Source organism: Telmatherina bonti (assembly GCF_933228915.1).
Source record: "Telmatherina bonti genome assembly, chromosome: 22".
Classification (NCBI taxonomy): Eukaryota; Metazoa; Chordata; class Actinopteri; order Atheriniformes; family Telmatherinidae; genus Telmatherina; species Telmatherina bonti.
Window position 1 is genome coordinate 8,899,690 of NC_136631.1, and position 20,259 is coordinate 8,919,948.

The 20,259-nt window shown below is 42.3% G+C and overlaps 1 protein-coding gene across 1 annotated transcript in view; it reads right to left on the reverse strand.

Moving 5' to 3' along the window:
• Positions 1-153: 153 nt before the first annotated feature.
• Positions 154-20,259, reverse strand: part of rock2a (rho-associated, coiled-coil containing protein kinase 2a) — a 60,832-nt gene continuing 40,726 nt past the window's right edge. Inside the window, exons 14-32 of the mRNA XM_079262652.1 lie at positions 19,797-19,888; positions 17,706-17,952; positions 15,794-15,900; positions 13,082-13,241; positions 12,812-12,972; positions 12,473-12,657; positions 12,324-12,393; positions 11,470-11,573; positions 11,190-11,376; positions 11,020-11,113; positions 10,835-10,929; positions 8,767-8,958; positions 8,514-8,682; positions 6,903-6,973; positions 6,726-6,814; positions 6,542-6,620; positions 6,195-6,462; positions 5,905-6,118; positions 154-1,371 (exon numbers count right to left, since the gene is read on the reverse strand). Coding sequence (XP_079118778.1) covers positions 1,368-1,371; positions 5,905-6,118; positions 6,195-6,462; positions 6,542-6,620; positions 6,726-6,814; positions 6,903-6,973; positions 8,514-8,682; positions 8,767-8,958; positions 10,835-10,929; positions 11,020-11,113; positions 11,190-11,376; positions 11,470-11,573; positions 12,324-12,393; positions 12,473-12,657; positions 12,812-12,972; positions 13,082-13,241; positions 15,794-15,900; positions 17,706-17,952; positions 19,797-19,888 — 2,588 coding nt within the window. The 3' untranslated portion in view covers positions 154-1,367. The remainder of the gene's footprint in view (positions 1,372-5,904; positions 6,119-6,194; positions 6,463-6,541; positions 6,621-6,725; positions 6,815-6,902; positions 6,974-8,513; positions 8,683-8,766; positions 8,959-10,834; positions 10,930-11,019; positions 11,114-11,189; positions 11,377-11,469; positions 11,574-12,323; positions 12,394-12,472; positions 12,658-12,811; positions 12,973-13,081; positions 13,242-15,793; positions 15,901-17,705; positions 17,953-19,796; positions 19,889-20,259) is intronic.

Here is a 20,259-nt window from a genome sequence, read left to right on the forward strand (position 1 = left end):
GTAGCAAACATGCAATCTGGATGTAAAGCCTTTAAATACAAAGTAGACAAGGCTGTATAAATAATATAATGTGCACTGTAAGGCATGTAAAATATATACTGTGGATATTTATACGTATAAAACATGCTTCTTGGTTAAAGGAGAGCACTCAGTACACACACACTCACACACACGCACGCACACACACACACACACTCACAAAGTCAACTCTCCACCTGTTATTTAAGCCACATACACACGACAAAGTGTCCAAACTCAGAGTTTGGTTCATTTTAATACAAAAATATCAGGACAAACACTTAGAAAAACGTTCATTGGGGCTGGTGCTGCTCGGTGTTTTCACTTACTGAGCCAGGATTTGATCAGCTTTGTCTTAAAACTCCTTCTGCTTCTAAACCGGGAGGCCTGCAGGTGAGCAGAGCCTTTAAAGGAATAAGCAAAAAGCACGCGGAGCGGTTGATGAAAAGGGGGCTTCGCTCAAGTATATTTGGTGATACAACGCCTGTGTTTCGTCTCTGGTAAAGCCCAGATGTACATTCAAAAACAACAGAATCAGATCAGAGAAGTATTAACGGTGCACCCCCTGAATTCAGTAAACATTAACCCTTAAAACTGACAGTGCAGGTTTGTGAGATTATGGGATGGCGAGCATCATTTATTGCCATCAGAGCTGGGTGTTTTTTTGCTCACCTGTAACCGGAACTGGAGCGAAACGGGTCAGAAATCTGAACAAGAGACACTGAGTGGATTATTTTACTTAATTCCAGGAGGAATTTCGCACTCCTTCCTGACTTTTCAAGAAGTTGCAGCTTGTTGTGCTTTTAGTACCTCATTCAGAACCGAGGAAAAGCCAGAGAGTCAAACAGCTGTAAAGTATCAACACTACCAGGGAGAAAGTTTAACAACCTCACAAGGAAAATACAGAATCTTCTGAGTGTAGTGTTCCCCATTAAACCCTTCATATTGTTCATTAAACACAGAATGTCTTCAATTTGGCCGTTAAAATCCCCCCAGAGCGGATGTGGAGAGGTTTTGCCGCTCGCTCCCTTCCTCAGCGTGTCCTGCTACGCTCCGTTGAGGTACGTGAATCCTGTTTGTGCCTCTTCAGCCCTCGGAGAGCTCGCCTCTGTTCGAGCTTCTCCAACTTCCCCCCGAAGCACCAAACGAAACAAGACTTTGGCTAATGGGTTCACCCCCAGCTCGCAGTGGAGATCGCAAGTGAGCCTGAAAGTCTTTCAGTGGCAGGTCGAGCAACAGGAATAAATGGACTAAAACTGTGGGATGCAGTGATGAAGAGTTCAGTGTGCAGGTCTGTTGGAGGAAGCATACAGCGCCGTCCTGAAGATGCATCACACTCCCAGGCTGGGTTAACTGGAAAAAGAGACAAACAGAAGCAAAGTTTACCTTTAGGTTTATAATAAAAGCTCTGACTGAACCTTTTCATCGATCTGAGGACCAAAAACTTGAGCTTTAGATTCTACCTCTGCATATACTATGATGAAGAGTACTGAACCACCCAACATTTCTTTATAGTTTAATATTAAAAATCATCAGAAATCTTTTAAAGTGGTCTTAAAAAAAAAAACGTTTGCCAGGTTTTCTGAAGGTCTTATGAATTTTTCTTGAACATCGGCTGATTTTTCTACATCCTGGCTCGAGGAGAAAAGGCTGGATTGTGTCGAACGACGCAGAAACTGGACTGAAAATAACAGCGGCAGGTCTAATAACCTCCAGGTTACTGAAGCAGCATGGGATCGTCTGGACAGAGAACTGACTTCAGAGAGCTTGGAGAGATTTTCCTGAACGCTGCTGAAGGAAACGACAAACTTTTAGACTTTTACAGTCTGCTTTTGTCTGAAATATGCATTTCCATTCACGTTTGCACATATTTCAATCAACTGTTGCACCTCTTTCACCTGTTTTCACGTCACTTTACACTCACTGGCTAATTTTAATCATGTCCACCTGTTTTTATATGGTTGAATATGTAATCAGACGGCAGCACCTTAACGTGGTGAAGACGACATGCTTAAGTTCAAACTGAGCATTGTAATGAGGAAGAAAAGGGCTGAATATGACATGACTGTTAGTCTGACTCCTGGGATATTCACACACAACTGGACCAACATGTCTGGTTGAGGTCAGAGGAGACTGGGCAGACTGGTTGGAGATAAAAGAAAGGCAGCAGGAACTTAAATAAGCACTAAGTATGCAGATTAGCATCTCTGAGGAATGTTTCTAAAACCTGAAAACATGGCCATGAGGTGTATAAAGAAATGAAGGGTGGCTTCATACCAGAATTTACATGTAAAGTAAGAACTGATGAAGAACATGAAACCGTGATCCAAATCTATACTCCCAGTTCAGACACCCAGTGACAACGTTATCCTGGTCCAAACCAGCATGTGTTTCATCGTGTGTATTCCCCACCTGCCTGTAGTCTAACACCCCGTCTGTGTGACAAGAAGCTCATACACAAACATACACACACATTTCAGAACCGAATCATTTACAGGGAAACTTCTGGGGCAAAGCAAGACGAGCTGAACCGTCTTCAGGTGTACCAGAGGCTGCTGGATTCTTCCCGCTTCGTTTGGAAGCCGTTTGACCTGCGAGGGCTGAAGTCAGAGGGGGGGGGGAAACCGCGTTAAAACGACCACAAGGTGAAAAACAGCAGAAGGTGGAGACGAAGGGAGGAGGCTTCCAAGATCAAACTAAGATAAAACATCCACAAAATTTAGGAAGAACGCGACGGGACGCAGAACAAAGAAGAAAACACGGAAATAAAACATTTCACAACGATGCAACGAGTCAGATAAAACAGCTGTGTGACGGAGTTAAAACAACAACCCAAACCAGCCTTGCTGCATCTCATGCCAGTTTCCTTCCCGTCTGGCTGGTAGGTCATGCGTTGCCATGGTGACCATGGAGGTTGTGTAATTATGACTAAGATTACGCTCTTAAATATTGTTGTTGTTTTTTTTATGTCTGGGGAAAGAAAACAACTTATTTTGGTTGAACAACGTCTTCACCATCCAACCCCCTCAACAAACTTCACTACGAATACCTAACCCTACCTCACACGACACAGGAGAGCATCCGTACACTCTTATCACACCTGAGCATAACTCCAGGTACACCGGACTCGCACACTCATCCTGTGAATCATCTCACACACACGGTACCACCGTATGACGGAAAATGTATTCATATCACAGCTTTTTCATAGCATGAAACCAGAAACTGGCCCATCCCAACTCTTATAATGTTTTATATTAAGTAACATATTTGTTTTTGGTGTTTAATCACAATATGCTGCTGGAAAAAGTTTATTTTTGTTAAAAAAAAAAAAAAAACAGATTGAAAATGAAGAGTAATCTGCAGCTTGCAGTCTTTGCAACCTGAAAATGAAATCAAACAAGCTTTCAGTCGTAGAAGTTCATCACGGCTTGATGCAGACTCACACTGTTTGGTTAGAAGAGGTCGAAACCAAAACATTTTTATCAGTGATTTTTGTTGCAAAGACTGAAAAGTTTGGTTGTCATGCGGTGGGAGGTCGCCACTGCACAGCACACACTGCACACAGCGTTACCACATGCCGTCATCAGAAGTGTATGGAGGAACAATCATCATCGATATCATCCAGCGCCCAGTGCCAGTCCTGAAGACTGAGCTCCTCCAATCTGAAAGGGGAAATCATGCGACGGCCATTTAATTACTGCCCACACACACACACATACCAGTGGTGTGTGGCTTAACAGCATTAACTTTCATTAAAAAAAACTTTGATTAAAAACTTCTTAAAAGTATTATTTTGGCTCTAGAAGCCTTCATGACACAGTTGCTGGGTGAGAGAGAGAAGCTGCACCGGCTGCATGAGGTGCTGTAGTCTCTGCACACAAACCAGTTCAGCTGAGCACCATAAACATCTTTATTTATAACTCTTTTTTTAATTACTGGTTTCTCCTCTAAAACATGGAAATCCCTCCAAAGTTTCCAATCAGGATGCCCTGAAGCTTTGCCGCACGGTGAGTAAGTGGATAAATGATGGTGTGCTCTCGTTTTCTGACCATGTTTGTAACGCTTCGTCCAAAAGAGAAGGATTTTTTATAAAGCTATTTGCATTTCTGCATTTCATAAACAACTTTGGTGTCTTACCTGTTTGGAGTCTTTCCAGTACAGCTAGCATCACACAGACCCAAAGATTTATTTGATAAGTTAGTTAAAGTGACAGAGGTTTAAAGACGCACGTCAAAACTTGAACATTTTTCTCAGTGATGCGCCGCTGATTGACGGATAATTTAGCCTCTATCGAGCGTCCCGCCTGTTCTGTCCTGTAAAAGACAGGAAGAATTTGCTAGTGTGACGTGGTGTGAAAAGCAGAACTCTGCTGCAACACGGAGCAGCTTCCTGGAAGAGAAATAAGCTGATATGTGAGCATCTATAAATGCTGCATTAAACCCGTTGTAAAAATGTGCACCTTGCAAACACCAGTCTATTCAGGCGATTGTTATTAATAAACACTATTGTTTTAAATGAACAACATTAATTAATGATAAAAACAACTTTCTGCTGTTTACACTGGAATTTTGCCAGACACAAAATATATGATGAAGAATTTGAATAAATTAAAAATGTGGAAGCTTGGGGTCCTTTAAAACCATAGGCTGTATATAAAAGATGGGCGGAGCCTCTGTGACGTCACCCATAGGTTTCTGAAGCGCTAATTTGAAGCTCGGTGGGCGGTTCCTACCATCACCATCTTGGCAGAGTCACACATGTCGTCTCTCTTGGAAAATACAAAAATGGGCAAAGAGGTGGAGCTGAGAGGGGGACTGTGAGCGTCATGGTGGATGATCGTCATCTAGCGAACTCCAAGCTCCAAGCTAACCAAGCTAACCTGGAGATAACAGGAGCTAACCAGCTAACGGAGGTAAGCGGGCTAAAGCTCGCTAAAGTCACGTTGTTAACCGGCTAAAATCTGCGGTTGTTCTACGTTGTTCTGACTTGAAGCGGGAGATCTGGTACCTGTCAATCAAAAGGACACGCCCCTAAATATGCCAAACTTCCAGATTAAATTACTTTTAAATGGGCGAGTTAGAAAAAAATCCACTCCCCCCACAGTTGTCATGAAGGTAAACCTGAACTATTAAACCGAAAATGGATTTTTGTACCAGGCTGTAAACATGTTTATTTCTGCTTTGAAGTTGGTCTTTTTAACATGGGAGTCTATGGAGATTCGCTCTGTTTTGCAGCCCCTAGTGGATGAAGGGGGAACTGCAGTTTTATGCACTTCCACACAGGCTTCACTTTTAACCGCCGGAGGTTGTCACTTGTTTGAAAGTTCCCAGCTCAGAATTTCGAGGTCGTTTTGTCATTTCTGGCAATAATTTCTTGAAATTAAGAGTTCTGGGATGCAGAAAAGGTTGTGCAGTGCAGATTTTTAGTCTAGTGCTGGGCAGCAGTGGCTCCAAAAAAGTCCTTGTGCATCAAACAAGTCCTGAACGCAGAGTTTACAGTTACGTAATGCGTCTTTAAGAAAGTAAAGAACCAGCTACGGTTAAGGTTGCAAGTAATGTGACCTTCGTGTCTCCTTCTGAGATACAAACCATCTGCACGAGCATCAAAGGTGATGTTGGTAACCATGGAAACGCTTATTAAACTCCTCCTGGACAATATGAGGGCACATTTTCAATCAATCCATATATTTTCCAACTCATTCCACATCTGCAGGCTGAATCCAAGCTGGGATCACCTCCCATGTATACTGGTCCATGTGTGTCTCCAGCTTGTAGGAGCAAACAGCAATCTGATCCAAATTTTTCTCATTTTAATTTAAAACTACCTGCTTGATGCTGAAAAATAACCATTTTTTTAATTTATTTTTTTGTTTGTTCGTGCTACCTGCTCTTGCTGGTGGGGAGCTGTCGACTGGGCCTCCTCATGGACTGGCTGGCCTGAACCTTCATGGAGGCGCGTGGCGAGGAGCGTGCAAAGTGCTCTGGTGGTGGGGGTTTCTTGGGAATCTTCTTGACCAGCCGGCTCACCCACTTCTGCTGCTCCTCCTGGGAGGCGGCGAGCAGCAGCAGGTTCTTGGCTGTAGACACGTCGTAGTTCACTAGTGGATGAGAACAAAGAAGTTTTAGAGATATGAACAAGCGTAGAAACATCGACCTGCAGAAAGCACCTCTTACCTTTGCAGGGAGCGATGATCTCCTCCTTCTTGTCCATGTGGTCCTTGTGGCACTTGATGTGGCAGCGCCGGCACTCCAGAGCCGGCGGCGGCTTGAACATGTTCCACAGCGGCTTGGTGCACGCCTCACAGTTGGTGGGGAAGTGGTAGAGAGTGGGGATGAACTCGTGGCCTTTGTGGCAGATGTAGCTGGACTTCTCTCCGATGGCCAGCGGCTCCACAGGAAACTCAGGCTCCTTTTTGCTTTCGCCTTCGTTGGCGTAAAGAATCTGTACGGTAGAAAGCGATGAATTTAGGATTCCAGCTCTTTTCAGCGGAGTAGAAAAATCCTGAGGCGGCGCGACAGACCTGGAATATCCTGGGAATCTCCTTGGCGTCGGCTCGGTACACATCTGTTTGAGTTACAGGCCTCACATGGAAGAGTTTGCTGTACAAGAGAAATAAGATCAATCAGAGCGCATTAAACATATTAAACTGCTTCTGTAAGAAATAATCTCCCTCTAACTGGACTGAAGCTGCTTATTTTTCATACTCTATGTCGAGCACCATGCAGGGAATGGACTGCTCTCGGTCCTGCTCGCTGTTGTAGAAGAGAATCTTCTTGCTGCTCACCACGACGTACTGCAGAAACAAGACGGATGAAATAAAAACATTTAGGAAAAAAAAGGAAAAAAGACGTTTAAAAGAGCATATTTTGATTCATTCAAACCTTTCTCTCCCATCCAAACTTCTTGGTGTTGTTTCTGACAGGAAGGGACAGCCAACCTTCGAGCCTCATTTCTGTGAGGGAGATGAGAAAAGGAGGAAGATTTGTTTAGTTATTCTAATGTAAATACTTTTACTGCAAGCTAAAAAAAATGATTACATTTAATTTTCTGACTTTTTAACCCTTTGTGTGCAATTAATTAATTAATCAATTAATTTTGCAAGAAAAATGAAGGAAATTATATTAATTAGCTTTTTTTTTTTTTTTTAAGTGTTTGGACTGCCACACTGAGTTCAACCAGTTTCTGTTGGATTTCTTTACTGGTTCCACATCTTTTGCAGATGAAGGTCAACTCTGTTCCCTCAACCACAAGAATATCAGTCCATAAATGTCAAAGTCACCCATTACTCCCAGTTCTACCCACTCAAAGTGGTATTTGATCACTGACATGAACTATAATGTTGTCTGTTTTATTAGGATGAGAATTATTAGGAAATCAACGTTAGTGCCTCGGTCACCTGGTTAAACTTTCAGACTTTAATCTAGTCTACGGTGTTCCACTTTCCTCCTGAACCACCACATCACAATGATGTGCATCTCAACCCTTTTATGGGACCAAACTGCAGGCTGCAGCAGCTTTTAAATGACCTGGTTGGACATGAAGCTGCTTCTATATGGACTGACTCTCACAACGTGATTATCTATGTTGGTATCTATCATTTTATAAATGAAGACAGGCGGGTTTCAGTGCCCGTCGTTGTCACTGGTATTTATTTTAATGCATTCTGTCGGTTTTCCTCATGATGTTTACAAGTTGCAACCTTATATGGGCATTTTTTAAGTGTTTACATATGCAAATTAGGGTCAGCTTTAGGAGAGGCTGGCATTCACCAATCAAAGAGGAAAGATTTTGAGGTCTACCAGCGTGGTGGGTTAGATCCAAAATTTAGGATTTGTAATAAGATATTGAGGCATGTGATGGACTGGGACGTGTCCAGGATGTACCTGCCTCTCGCACAATGACTGCTGGGAAAGTCCAGCTTCCCCACAACCTTTAATTGGAACAAGCCATTAGGAAAATGGATGGATACATGAGATATTGATGAATGAGGCCTATTATCATCCTGCCCACATCGCAGTGGGAACCAGTAGGGCAGGGGGGTCAAACTCCAGTCCTCGAGGGCCGGTATCCAGCAGGATTTTGTTGTTTCCTTCTCCCAACACAGCTGATTCAAATCAAATGGATCCAGCAGCTTCTTGTCGACCTATTTAATAATTTCGGTCAAGTGTGTTGGAGCATGAAGACAACAAAAACCTGCAGGATTCCGCCCCTCCAGGACTGGAGTCTGACACCTGTGCAGTAGTGGATGGGGACAACGATATATATTTATTGGTGTCTATTGTCTGGTGAGACAGTACTCCACCAGGAAACCATTACGGACTGAACCTTTTTCTTTAAAAAAAAAAAAAAAGAAAGAAAAAAAAAAAACCAAAAACAGACTATAAATTGACTCCGAAGCCTGCGTCAGGCTGCTTGAGGACACCTTCTGTAAGAAGTGACCTACTTGTCCAACGCTTGTAAACACAGGTGTGTTTATGAGGCTGAGCTCTTACCTGCGTATGCATCATCAGCATCGAACTCGGGTCCGCTGCTGACGCTGGCAGAGTCCATCGACTGAACGCTGAGCGTCTGTAGGAGATTCCTCAGCTGCTCGATGTCGCTGTCCTTGCTGTCCAGAGCCATCTGCAGCTCGATACGCATCTGGCTCTCCTCTGCTAGTTGCTGCACGTTAGCGACAGACAGATTCAGTCTTTCTGATTCAGACGGCGAGATGAGAGGAGCGAGAACGGGCGACGCTTCACTTACCGCTTGCATTTCGTTGATCTCCTTCTGGTATTTTATCATGGTGCTGTTCAGCTTTTCCTTCTCCGACCTCAACTCCAGCTGCAGCTTCCTGTTCTCCTTCTCCTTTCGCCGCATGTCTGTGTCGTTACCACGGCGACTGCCTCCACCACGAACTTCCTTCCTGTTCATGATCTCCGCCAATTTATTGACGGCCTGCAGACAGACACGAATTCAGGTAGTCTCAGGATGAAAGAAACCGATAATGGATCCCTGAAGCGTTGTGGAAGCGCTGCGGAGCGAGTACACCGAGCTTTCCACCCGGCACCCGATTCCACCTGGAGAGTTTCAGAGCGGAACGTCTGTCGCTGTTCACATGAGGATTACAGCACTGTGTCATAGCAGGCCAGAGACCCTCAGTCCTGGTCCTGGACGGCCAGTGTCCTGCAGGCTTTCCAACTGTCCCTGCTGCAACACACCTGATTTAAATCAGTGTGTATTTAGAAGATATGTGGAGAAGTTGTTAGGTGTGTCCCAGCAGGGACATCTGGAAAACCAGTAGTACACCTCGAGGACCAGGACTGTGTATCCGAGGTGTAGATCGACTTAAAAGGCTTTATAGAAAGGCGTTAGAGTGAACAACTACTAGGGCTGCTCGATTATGACAAAAATTATAATCAGGATTATTTTGACTGAAATTGAGACTCGATTATTTAACACGATTATCCAGTATTTTTAAACAACGCTGCGCGTCGTGGTGTTCTAGACGCCGTGTCGCGCATTATAACCGTCTAATACACGGTTCCGAGTTGTTTAATTACCGCTTATATAGGAACTATTTTACGTTGGCCTGGATGTACGTTTTATACCAAACAACCGCTGTCAGGCTGCAGCGCGTTTCTCTCATTCACCTGTTAAAAAGACGGCTGATCTGAACCAGCTGATTAACACGTTGCTATGGTAACGCCCCGTAACGGAGGGACATTACAGTGATTAACTCGCCGAACTATGTATAGGAAAATAATGCAGCCAGTTGTCACTGACAACGGTATAAACTATGTTTAGGTGAACTTCCACAACCTACTGCAGTTATTCTACATTGACCTGCAGCCGGAGCCGACTGAGACTGGCCGCCTGGGAGTGCTTTAGGACGGGAGAGGCTCCCGCTGCTCCTTCCTTACAGTAACTGCAGAACAATATGTGCCTTCAAGTCAGTCGCCAAAACACCAGAAAAGTCTCTAATAACTCCAGTAAAAGCTGCTAGATTTGTCGCTTTTAACAAAAAAAGTCTCCAGATTTAGCGAGAAAGTCTCCAAGTTGGCAACAGTGTCTGAATGAAAGCAAAGCGGCTGTGGGAGGAGTTTACAGCACAGCGCTGCAATGCCAGAGACGCTCGATTAGCAGCTGAAGACAACAGGAGAGGAAACTGCAGAGAGAAAAATAATCACACCCTTTTATTTTTATGATCGTTGAAAACCCAGATCATAGTTGAAATTAAAATCCGATTAATCGCCCTGCCCTAACAATTACTCAGTAAATTAAAAAGCAGACACAGTTTGACAATGTCTTCTGTGCTGCTCTTTATTTCTTTATGTGCGGTGTCAAACATGAGGCTACAAAGCAGCGCAGCTTTCCTCCTCCAGGATAAATCCACGTTTTCCACGCTTTCATTTATGAAGTAAAACCTCTCCAACCTAACGGCTTGGTGCCGGTGCCGCCAGTCATGAAGAAATGTTGATGTTTCAGAGTAAAATGTATCCAAAGTGGACATGCAGTCTTTTACTGTGAAAATCCAAAGGATCAACTGACTTCCTGTCTGAACGATCCGTTCGGCTCTGGATTGACGAGGTTTCAAAGCGGCAGAAATAGAACAGACGTGTTTTAGAGAAGTGGAAAGCGACGCCGCTTATGGGACGCTTCAGAATCCCACCGCGGAGCAGCTGGTAGAACCAGACCTGTTGACTGGTGTTGCTGTGATCCGCTGTAAAGACGCACCGCAGCCGTACCGCAGCGCTTTCATGCTCCGTGGAAGTGAGGGGGAAGGAAGAAGACGTGGCGACAAAGTCGATGAGCTCTCTTCACAAACACCAACCTGAGTCTTCAGCGTCCTCTCAGACTGCAGCTGCTTATCAAACGCCTGCTTCATCTGGCTGATCTGCAGCTCCCAATCCTTTGACTTCTCTGATTCTAGAAGAAGGAACACAAACAAACAAAAATCTAAATCCTGACTTATTTTTATTAAAACGAAGAATCTTTATACTTGGGAATGTTAATTACCTTCAAGTGCTTCCTTCAGTTTGTTGTTCAGCTCCTCCTTCTCGTTGGCCAGGTTAGCAACATCACTGGTGAGGGTTCGGTTGGCCTCCTCCAGCTGGAAAAATGAACAACAGTTGGTCCCGCTGCTGAGCGTAAAACAGGAAAAGTAGACGAGCGTTTCTGCAACTCACCGAGCTGATGGTGATGTCCTTCTCTGCGAGCTCCTGACGGTGGCGAGCCATCATCTCCTTCAGCTCCAGCTCCTTCATTATCTTCTCCTTCTCCAGGTCGGAGTACTGCTCCTCGGCGATGGAGCGAGCCAGCTGCTCGGAGTCAGCCTTCGTCAAGGTGATCTCCAGCTGGGCTGCCAAGGAGTCCCTGAAGGAGGCCGGAAAAACAAAGTTACACCTGAACTGAACCACTGAAACTTCAAGCCAACATTTCTGCTTCGTCTCTTTAACAGCAAAGCACCTCTCCTCCTGCAGCTCCTGCAGAGACTGTTGCACCTCCTTGTAGAGCTTGTTCCTCTCCTCACATTCCTCCTTCAGCTCTCGAACCTGAGTCTTATAAAGAGTCTGGAGAACAAGCAGCGGGTTCTTATTGTTAGATGTAAATATAACTAACAGCTACAGTTTTAATCGCTCATCACTTCTGATTTAAATATGATGAAAGCAAAGCATTCAGCTTTGTATCATTTAAAGATTAACACAAGATAGAAACACTCAGGTCATCTGAGACACATTTAGATCAAGTTTTAGGAGGAAAATGACGGATGGGAGAAGCAGCTTTACGTTCTCCTGCTGCTTTCTGAAGAAACAATCTTCATAAACACCTAAAACCTCCTGAAACCATCTGCTTTCTTGCCTTTTATTACAGCTTGAAGTTGTCTTGTAAGTTAGTGATACATTCAGTAAATTATCCAAAGAAACCTGTGGTGAACACATTGACGTAATGTTTGATTTATTATCTTCTCTGAAGGATAATTTCATATGTAAACAGCAAAGATTCAGGAAATACACTTTACTTCATAAACCAGGGATTATTTTACATGTTTTTACTGGATTCACTAACAAGACTGATGTTTTCTGCCTGCACCCCACAGAAGTGGGTGGAGTGGAGTGAGGTGTAAATTTATGCCTGAAAAGGAGTTGCTGCCATTTCTGCTGGCTTTTTCTTTAATCAAAACATTTTACTAAGACAAGAAAAGGGGTAAAAAAACGTCTTCTTTAACAAATGGATGCCCAGCTAAAAGCATTGGTCTTCACTGCGTTAGAAGTCAGAACAACTTGCGTTAGAAAAGGAGAACCAGATCCGACCATACTCACAGAGAAATACTGCTCAGCCTCCAACTGGTCCTGCAATTCTTTCATTTGTCCATCTGTGTCCTGCCTCTCTCTGCAAACAAACAAGCTAAATTAAAATAACAGAATAAACTGTGATAGTTTTTTTTGTGGTTAGTTTAAAGTCGACTGACTTGCGCAGCTCTTGGTTCTGCTTCTCCAGGCTGCGTTTAATGTCCAGCAGGTGATTGGTTTCCTGCTTCAGCTGTTTCTCCGAGGTCCTCAGGACGTTGACCTGCTGGTTCTGGGCCTTCAGATCGTTCAGGGTCAGGTTACGCTTCTGCGTCTCCTGCTCGATCTTCAGTGTTAGGTTCTTCACCTGCAGGATGGAGTTAATACAGAACACAGATGAAGTGCATACAGTTCAGGGGTTTTTTGTAAGATAAATGCACTTCTGTTAGTATTTTTACTTAGTTTTTTTTGCCACATTTGTTCCTGTAAGTGACATTTAAAGACAAATTTAACCAGCTGACCTCCTCTGTGAGGTGGTCCTTGTGTCTGCGCAGCTCATCTAGCTTCTGTAAGGCCTGTTTGTAGTCGCAGTCCATCATGCTGCTGTGCTTCTCCTGCTCCAGGATTCTGTTCTCCAGTCGCAGTTTGGCTGCTCGCTCCTCTGCCAGTTTCTGCTCCATCTCTGCATTCAGATCGAGAAATGATGGATCCACATGCTAACCTGTATAAATCTGCAGAGATGATCCAGTTTTGTTCCTTATAAGATCACACGTTAAAGGATAAATCTTTACCCTTCATGGATTCTGACTTGGCTCCTTCAATGGTCACTTTGATTTTGCTCTTGTCTGCCAGCAGAGATCTGGTCGCCTTATGAGAAGCCTCCTCCTGCTCCAGCTCCTGCTGCAGAACCTTCATCTTGTAGGTCAAATCGATCTCCTTGTTGCTCATCTCCTGTTTGGACACAAAACGCATCAGTTCAGCAAATTCTGCATCCATAAGAACAGCACCAGTCGCTTCTGTTCATGCTGTTACATAATCACTACTGAAAAGCTAAAACGCTGAGACAACGTCAGCTCTGAGAAGTTTCAACGCTTCTTTCAATGTTTTCTGTAATGATTACTGATTTCTGGGGGGAGATCTGAGTGGACCAACAGATCTGCACAGTTCTTATTTATTCATTTGTCAAAAAGCTTCTATAAAAGACATAAACATTACCCATAGATGGAAAACGGTTTGATCAGAAGCTAATGCATCATTCTGCATTGTTGGAGCAGACAACTGCTTCATTTTCTGTCCCAGACCAGCAAAAAAGTTAAATCAAGTGTTTTAAAACTCCAAGAGACCACTGAACGTGCACTGTCTGACTTTGTACTGTAGGTTAAAGATGGATGATGTGGTTGGAGGCGTAAGGAGCTGTTTTTACAGCAGAAATCAGAGAAAATACGTTTTTATAAACATACCACAAAGATATAATTAGATGATATTGATGCAACATGTAAAAACCAGTTTCCGTTTCTAAAATTCGTTAATGTGAGGAGAGCTGCTTTCATCCTGGCTCAATGTTTGTTTATTTACTTGGTCCAGACACAGAGGTCCATTTAAATAAAAGAAACAACATCAACAAAGACAGACAACACACAATCAGTCCATGTGGCTGTTAAACAGTTTCCCCATCCAGTGTTTCCTCAGGTCAGTTATAACAACAGCTGCTGAGTTGAGGGTTTGTTAAAGTCTGTATGATGGAGTTTTCTGACTCCTCCAGCCGCTGCATGAGGTTAAACATGAAATGTCTTTGCACAGCCTTTAAGGTGGGATAAGGATTCTCTACAAACAAGGTGGCACCTGATCATCCGCATCAACAGCCTAAATCAATGTGTTTAAGGAAAGCATAAAAAGAACAATATCAAAGACTTATGAAGAGTTAGAAGCATAATGTGAATTACCTTGAATAATTACGATGGTGTTACATTTTGATTATCTGTAAATGCTTTCAAAACTACTAAAAAGAAAGGAATGTAATGGGTAATTAATGCAAATTTAGGAACAACTGGATGTTGTATGTGAATATTGTAAACTGTATAATAAGAATGGACATAGGATGATCATGAAATTAAGGGGCAGATATCATAAGATTGCTCTTCTTTCTGCTCCTTTTCATTCAATCCATATTTAATTGGCAGTCTTATTTTGTATTTACTTTTATGTTGTTTTGAATGAAATAAAAAATAAAATGAAATGAAATGTGTCTTCATAAGCCACGCTCGGTGTATGAAAAGTGTTTGGCCCAGTTACCACAGAGGGTAGAAAAGGCTCTGAACAGGCACATTTCACATTAGGAGAGCACACGCTAAATTTAAATACGTAGCGTATTTTCCTGCACGAACAGTTTACGGTATTGTCTCTGAATATCGGTCAACACACCAGTCCTCAGAAACAAAGTGTCCAACATATTTAACCTCATTCGAGCTTGTGAGAGGATTAACACATAAGTGAAAGATGGGGAGTCACACTTATCTCCATTGATTCTTACAATCATCATATTGCTCTCAGTGGGATTATACTAGGGATGAACTGATACCCATACAAGATGTGTGTCATGACATGTTTCGGATAGGTCTTTAAAAAAAAAAAAAAAAAAAAAAGTTTATAGTTGTATTTAGGTAAAATGTGCCAAATCAAAATAAAACTTGTTGAAATTGTTCGATCTGTCATGTTATTATATCTGTATTGGTGAGGTAACTTCAGAAAGGATGGGTCATTTATTACAACCTGATGAAATCTTACACAGTTATCACAGCAATAATAACCATAGTCACAATAATGTTCACATAAACACATTTGGTATCGGCAGATATTCACATTTCAGATATCGGTATCGGATCAGAACTCCCAAAAAGTGGATCGGTGCATCCCTAGATTATACATTACATTATGATCGATCCCAAAAGCAGAACAAATTTCAACAGTTGTTGCATCGAGCTGGCATCACAAATCAGCTAAGAAACAACTTTCTTCGCTTCTTTACAACCAAGAGAGAAAAGGAAAAGTCTTTATTCAGATAGAGATCCATGAGTCACACCAAGCTGCAGTTGCTTCAGAAGCGTCGACACAAATCTGCACTAAGAGGAGAGGATAAACCTGCTTTCTGCATCTAATCTGAAGCTCAAAATAAAGCAAGATGAGTCTCCAACACATGGGAGATTTCTGTAGTTATAGTAAAACTAGGTGCAGTACAGAGGAGTGTCACTCAGACTGATGCTGTAAGCATTAAACAGGACCTCAGACTGATGTGACTGCTTGTGTGTGTAGCATTATGTAATAAATGAAGGTGCCATCCATTTAAATGCACTGAAATATTAACAGCTGAGCCATAATGGCATCACACCGTGAGACAGAGACAAACACAGTCAAGTCATACAAACAAAAATACAGCAAGTAAGAGACGGTGCAAAAACAGAGGGTTCAGGCTGATGATGACATGAAGAGAGAAACTCCTGATTTACCTTCTCCAGATCTGTGAGTTTCTCCTGAAGCTGCCTCTTCTCAGTCTCGCTTTTGGACAGCGCTTGTCTCTGCTGGCAAGCTTCCACCTCCAGCCCAGAAATACGACCTGAAAAACCAAAACCAGGACTTTTTCAGCTTCCTCAGATTCATACACTGATCTGTGCACAGAAAAAATGGGCAACAAACACCACCCATCGAGTATTTTATTTCATAAAACCCTAATTATATTAGATAAGCATCAGATGGCAATGTTTAAACAAATGAAACATTGTTCAAATAAATGCAATTTGTTGGCTTACTGTGGTCTCAATTACAGTGTGTAATGCTGTTTGATCTGTTAATCCATCTGTAGACCAACAAGCTGCAGTTTAACAAGCCAGAAATCAACGTGTGCTCCTATCAATTACTGCAAATCACATAATGGGCTTTACATCAGTTTACTTTTGCCAGATAATGATTAAATAATCAGCCTGGTTGTTTCTGACCAGTACAAACACAGTTACTGGCTCACAGTGAATAAAAAGGAGCTTTAGCTTTTTTATCTGTGAAACATCAGGAGTATCTATAATAGTATAAAATCCTGGCTTGTGGCCTTTCGGGCTCTGCTGACCACCTCCAGAGAAAATCTCTCCTCCTGACAAGTTAAAGTGACCTTTCTGTGTTACACAAAGAGGGAATGTGCTGTTTGCTGGAGAGATATGGACTAAAATTAAGCTCCGGCGCAGACTTCTTTCTAAGGTCTGGAAATCCTCTGTAAAGCTTCTGTATTTGCTCGGCACAATGCTTCTGTCTATTTGCTGCCATTAAAAGCCATCATGTAAGCTGGAAAGCAGGCAGAGAGGAAATGGTTTCCAGTAGAGATGTGTTGATATGTTTTTTTCCAATCAGATTCAAATCAAAGCGTTTCTTTTTAGGTGCCTCTTTGTATCTGAAAGCACTTTATAAATAAACAACTAATGGCATAAAACAACAATAAAATGGACAAGACAATAAAACAGAACAAACCAGGCCTAGTGGTCGTGCTCTCTGGAGGTAAAAGTCACCATAAAAAGGTGAGTTTTTAAAAGAGATGTCACAGACAGAGGGAGTGTTTGGAAAAGGCTCTGTCTCCACAAGTCGAGTGTAAAGCACCACTATCTGGTCTTCAGATCTCAGAGCTCTATCAGGACGGTGCAGAAATTCTGAGATATGGACCATTTAAGCATTTAACCTTCAGCACACTGCATAAAAAAATGATGTTTTTTCCTTATAAAACGGCATTCTTTGTCACAAACAGAAAAAAAAAAATCACGCCTACCTTTCAAAAGCACTTATCTTTCTTATTTATTGTTGTAACAGCCTGGTATTTTGTACATGATTAAATAAAGAATGAAAAAATATGTTCATCATGTCTTTTTCAGTCTTTTGCATATATTTCTTGAAAAATAAATTTTTTTAAAAAAAAACTCAAAAAATGCATTTACAGTTTTTCTTTTGCACTTTTTCCTGGTGAAGATCAGAAGTCATTCTACCTTAAAATTCAACGTGAGCAACACGACTCGCTCACCCTGCTCTGTCCCTCTTTGCATCTTTTACTTGCTCCGCATAGAGATTAGTGTCGCGGACAAACAGAGCGATGAACTCTTTGCTGAATAATAGCTCAAACATTCCCCTTCAGACACATCATTGTCTTCTAAATGTGGCCCTGCGAGTTCACCAACAGTGAACTGTGTTACTGTATTTCATGCGTCAGCAGCTGTCGGGCGCTTGCAACAATCGGGCGCATGAATGCGCCGGCAGTGTGCTGAAGGTTGAAAGCCAAAAGTAAAACTTTTTTAAAGAGACAGGCAACCTGGTAGGAGAACGCAGCATTAGGGTCATGTGCTCACACCGTCTTTATTTCTGTGTTGGACTGATGCTCGTGTCACCCACCCATCAGGTCGCTGATGGTTTCCGAGCCCTGGCTGTGCTCCCTCCTCTCCGTCTCCAGCGCAGCCTGCAGGCTGATGCACTCCTTCTCCAGACTCAGCTTGCTGCGCTCCAGCAGGCAGCACTTGTCCTGCAGCTCGCGCACGTTGGCCTCCAGCTGCTGCAGCTGCTTGCTGCTCTCCGTCTGCGCTTTCCGAAGCCTCGTCGCTGCTTCGGATTCGGCCCGCAGCAACGTGTTGGCCTCCTCCAGCTGCAAGAGCAACAGTCACCGTTTACAAACACGTTTCCAGACTCTGGACTTGTTAACATCCCTGAATAAAGCAGCACTGCTACAGATAAATACAGGAAAGAGATGATCAATATCTTCTCATCTCCATCATGATATTATAAAATAATTTTACCTTTATGTTACGGTACTGAACTACAGCCGTCTGTCTGGATATTTACTTACCAATGGGCATTTTAGGTATTTTATAAGGTGATGAGTCAGGCTAATTAAAATTTAGAGAAATTTAGAGTAATTTATTTAATGGAACGCCCGCTGAGATGTACCATCTCGTTTTCGAGGGGGTTCAAAAACATAAAACAATACATTATAATCAGCAATTACACAAATTATACGCAAAACAATACATAAGATACAGACAAAACAAGACAAGACAAACTTGCTCACTCCTACAGCTCTCCACACTCCTGCCCATGTACAGATGTAAGACACAAAAATTACACAGCTGGGGAGGTCAGAATCGGTGATTAATGGACATGTCACAGAATTGGAAAATAAATAAATAAATAAAAAAGGCAATAATATAAAGAGCAATATGAGAATAAATTATGTTGACTCATTATTAGTAGTAATTATTATTATTTTTATTAATTAACTGTTTTTTTTAAATTTTTTTATTTTTATTAGTCGTGACGTGGCGACCTGTCCAGAGCGTACCAGCCTCCCGCCCAATGATTGCTGGGATAGACTCCAGTGAGCCTTAACTGGAGGTTATGGATGGATGAATAGATGGTCATAATGTCATCATGAAAACACTTTATCTTTATAGAGAAATTGTAACTTGTATGTGAAATGTGTTTCTCATCATTCTGTGGACTTTAGTGTCCTTGTAAAGGATTCAGACCTCGGCTGGCAGCATGAAGAGGCCAGGTTCGCCAGGTGAACTAAACACTGCGGGTTATTTTTCCTCATCTTTCCATCTAGTCTTTTTGTTCCTGAAGCACAATGTTTCTGTGACGGTTCAGTAACTGCGCTGCTCTGGTCAGTTTCTTCTTTATCTGTGAAAACTCCAGCAGTAAAGCTGCTTAACTTGACAGATTCCGTCTCCCAGAAGGCGGAAACGAGGCGATTCCTCCTGGGTTGAATGCAGCCAGCTTCAGGGTTACCTCCCTTCTCTTTACACAGCAGCAGGAAAGCAGACGCAGGACTCTGCTGTAGTCAGAGAAGCTCTGGCTTTTTTTTTTTACTGGTTAAAATTGGAATGAAGACTGGATATTCACCTCTGAACAGGCGGTTCCTCACAGCAAATATTTTCTGCTATGACTGTCTGGCCTTTTGTGACAGACCAGCTGACGCGCGACACATCTACCGCCCCCCAGTCTCATCCTAAATGAGGCCACGCCGTTCTAAAAACAGAGCTGTAAACATTTCAACATCTACACACTTTGAAACATTGAGACTCCTTTTATTTATTGAAAATGGGAAAATCTAACACAGAACGGACTTTTTGCATGTATATAAACTGATCTGACTGTTGTTGTTTAATCTAATGGAAACACACGTTCACGCTTGGCCCGGTGAACTTTCTGTATTTCTGGATAAACTCCTCAAAATAAAACCATTTAAATCCAATAAGATCTGTTTGTGAATATTTTTTCAATGATTATTACCAGCACTTCCAAGAACTTTTTATCTCGTCCCAGTGAAAGAAAGAACCTGTAAGCAGTATTTCTGCTGGCGTGTTCGTATTAAATTATGTATTAAAACCTCTTTTGTGAGCTCCACAACGAACCATTTTCCCTCTAAAGGTTCCTGAAGATCCAAGTCTCAACATTAAACAGAGCCTCGACACAACGTCATGAACAGACCTGTTTCTGCAGGTGGATGTTCTTCTCATTGGAAATGTGTGAGTTCTGGTTTCTTCTTTTCATGTCGTCCAGTTGGTCCCGAAGGCTGTTGACTGCACAACACAGAAGAACGCACATTAACACATGAGGTGAAGTACCAAAACTCTACCGCTGAAACGAGACGAGAGGAGCCGTCAGCTTTTATTAAAGGAAGAATCAGTTAATCAAAATGTTATTGATACAGCAGTTTTCATACAAACAACAGCGCAAAGTGCTTCGCATACCAAAAAATTAAACTAAATATTAAATGTGGAGTATGTAAGATTTTCAATATTTTCACAATAAATGAACTAATAAAATAACGACAATCATAATTAGATAGTTTTTTGAACATGTAGGTTCCAGTCTGTCCATATTTGATGTGTTATTAAATTACAAGTTTAATAATGACAAAGACCTATCTTAAATGTTTGCCTACCAGTAA